Source organism: Alexandromys fortis, unplaced genomic scaffold (assembly GCF_014885135.2).
Source record: "Alexandromys fortis isolate MF-2015 unplaced genomic scaffold, M_Fortis_MF-2015_v1.1 scaffold_335, whole genome shotgun sequence".
In the NCBI taxonomy this organism is placed as follows: domain Eukaryota; kingdom Metazoa; phylum Chordata; class Mammalia; order Rodentia; family Cricetidae; genus Alexandromys; species Alexandromys fortis.
The window spans coordinates 215,437-217,103 of record NW_026068218.1 but is presented as its reverse complement, the minus strand read 5'-3'; the positions used below and the strand labels follow the sequence as shown (position 1 = coordinate 217,103).

Below are 1,667 nucleotides of genomic sequence, written 5' to 3'. Positions count from 1 at the left end.
CTGTTTTCACTCTACTTGAAATCAACAAATGCATTCTGTCTCCATTTCTATATAAAACAATCACCATCACTTAAAATACTATTAATGTACTGTCATTGTTGGTGTTGAGAATAATGTAAAATGAAAAAAGTAAGGTAAATATTTGCAATGCTCTACTTAAGAAAGTTAAGATTTAAAAATAACATGATTTTCAGAAACTCTCCATGATTCTTAGCAGGAATAGTCTCCTATTTACTCATTATCTGTCTTTGTACCTTATCGCTTAAAGCCTGTGATTGGCACCCTTTCTTTCTAGATCTTTTCTTGAATCACTAGACCCTTAAAACATTGAAATTTTTCCATTTTTAATTTTGCATATGAACTAAACTTCTTATTGCAAAAAAATTATCTTGCTTGAAAAGGCGAAATTATAAACTTTCATTAAGCTATTGGTCACCAATAAATCTTAATGATCACATTGTCAGTTGAAGGGATATGTTGCTTGCCAATGAAATAATTTTTTTTATTTTTTTATTTTTTTTTTTTATTTAATTTTTTAATTAATTATTTTTTAATTTTTTTTCCCTTTTTTTTTTTTTAATTTTTTTTATTTTTTTTTTTTTTTTTTTTAATTTTTTATTCTTTTTTTTTTTTTTTTATTAAAAATATAAGCTTGCAATGACTGGAGGAAAATGAATAAGTTGTTTTATGTAATTATTTTAAATAAGAAATACAACATAAAATGGAAAAAAATGACAAAGAATTAAGAAGACAAGCTGTCACAATATTAAACCAAATTTAAAAGACTCAAATTTCTTTTTATGATACAAAACAGCCTAGAATTCATAATTATTCCAAGAGTCTCTGGCTGTTCAAAAACTGGAAAAAAAGGTAGCATATTGTCTAGAAAAGAAAAAAAAAAGAGGTAAATTCTACATCTGAAATATTGCCCATAAGTAGAAACAATTTCTGTGCCCAGAATAAGAAATTAAATACAACTTGACCGGTCAAATGTTCCTGCTGCTTATGGTTTTCCTAAAGGCAACTTTAATATCTTTGTTCCTTAAGCTGTAGATTAAGGGATTCATCATGGGGACCACATTGGTGTAAAGGACAGAATAGATTTTTCCTTCATTCATAGACCCAGATGAGGAGGGTTTGAAATACACGAGCGTAGCTGAACCAAAGAACAGAGAAACAGCAAGGATGTGAGAGCTGCACGTGCTGAAGGCTTTGGACCTGCCCTCAGAGTAACTGATGCGGAAGATACTAGAGATGATAAAACCATAGGAGGTAAAGATAGTTGAAGTAGGAACAATTACATGGATGCTCCCAACAACAAATACTACAAGCTTGTTGGCATATATGCTTGTACAGGACAGTTGGAGCAAAGGAGGAATATCACAGAAGTAGTGGTTGATGGTGTTGGCATCACAGAAGGTCAGTTTCATCATGCATGCAGTGTGAGCCACAGCACTAGAAAATGCAATAATGTAGGAACCAAATAAAAGTATCAAACATAGTTTAGGAGACATGACAACATTATACAACAATGGATTACAGATGGCCATGTAGCGATCATAGGCCATTGAAGTCAACACATAGCACTCAGAAGTAGCAAAGAACATAAAGAAATAGAGTTGGGTCATACATTCTGTGTATGTAATTACATTTTTCCTTAATATAAA

General features: G+C 30.9%; 1 protein-coding gene across 1 annotated transcript; it reads right to left on the bottom strand.

Annotated features, from left to right (window-relative positions):
- Positions 1-986: 986 nt before the first annotated feature.
- LOC126493495 (olfactory receptor 145-like) lies at positions 987-1,661 on the bottom strand (the record flags this gene model as incomplete). The annotated part of the gene is made up of 1 exon (XM_050130513.1): positions 987-1,661. A coding segment is annotated over one exon (675 nt), but the record flags the coding sequence as incomplete, so codon positions are not given.
- Positions 1,662-1,667: the final 6 nt, after the last annotated feature.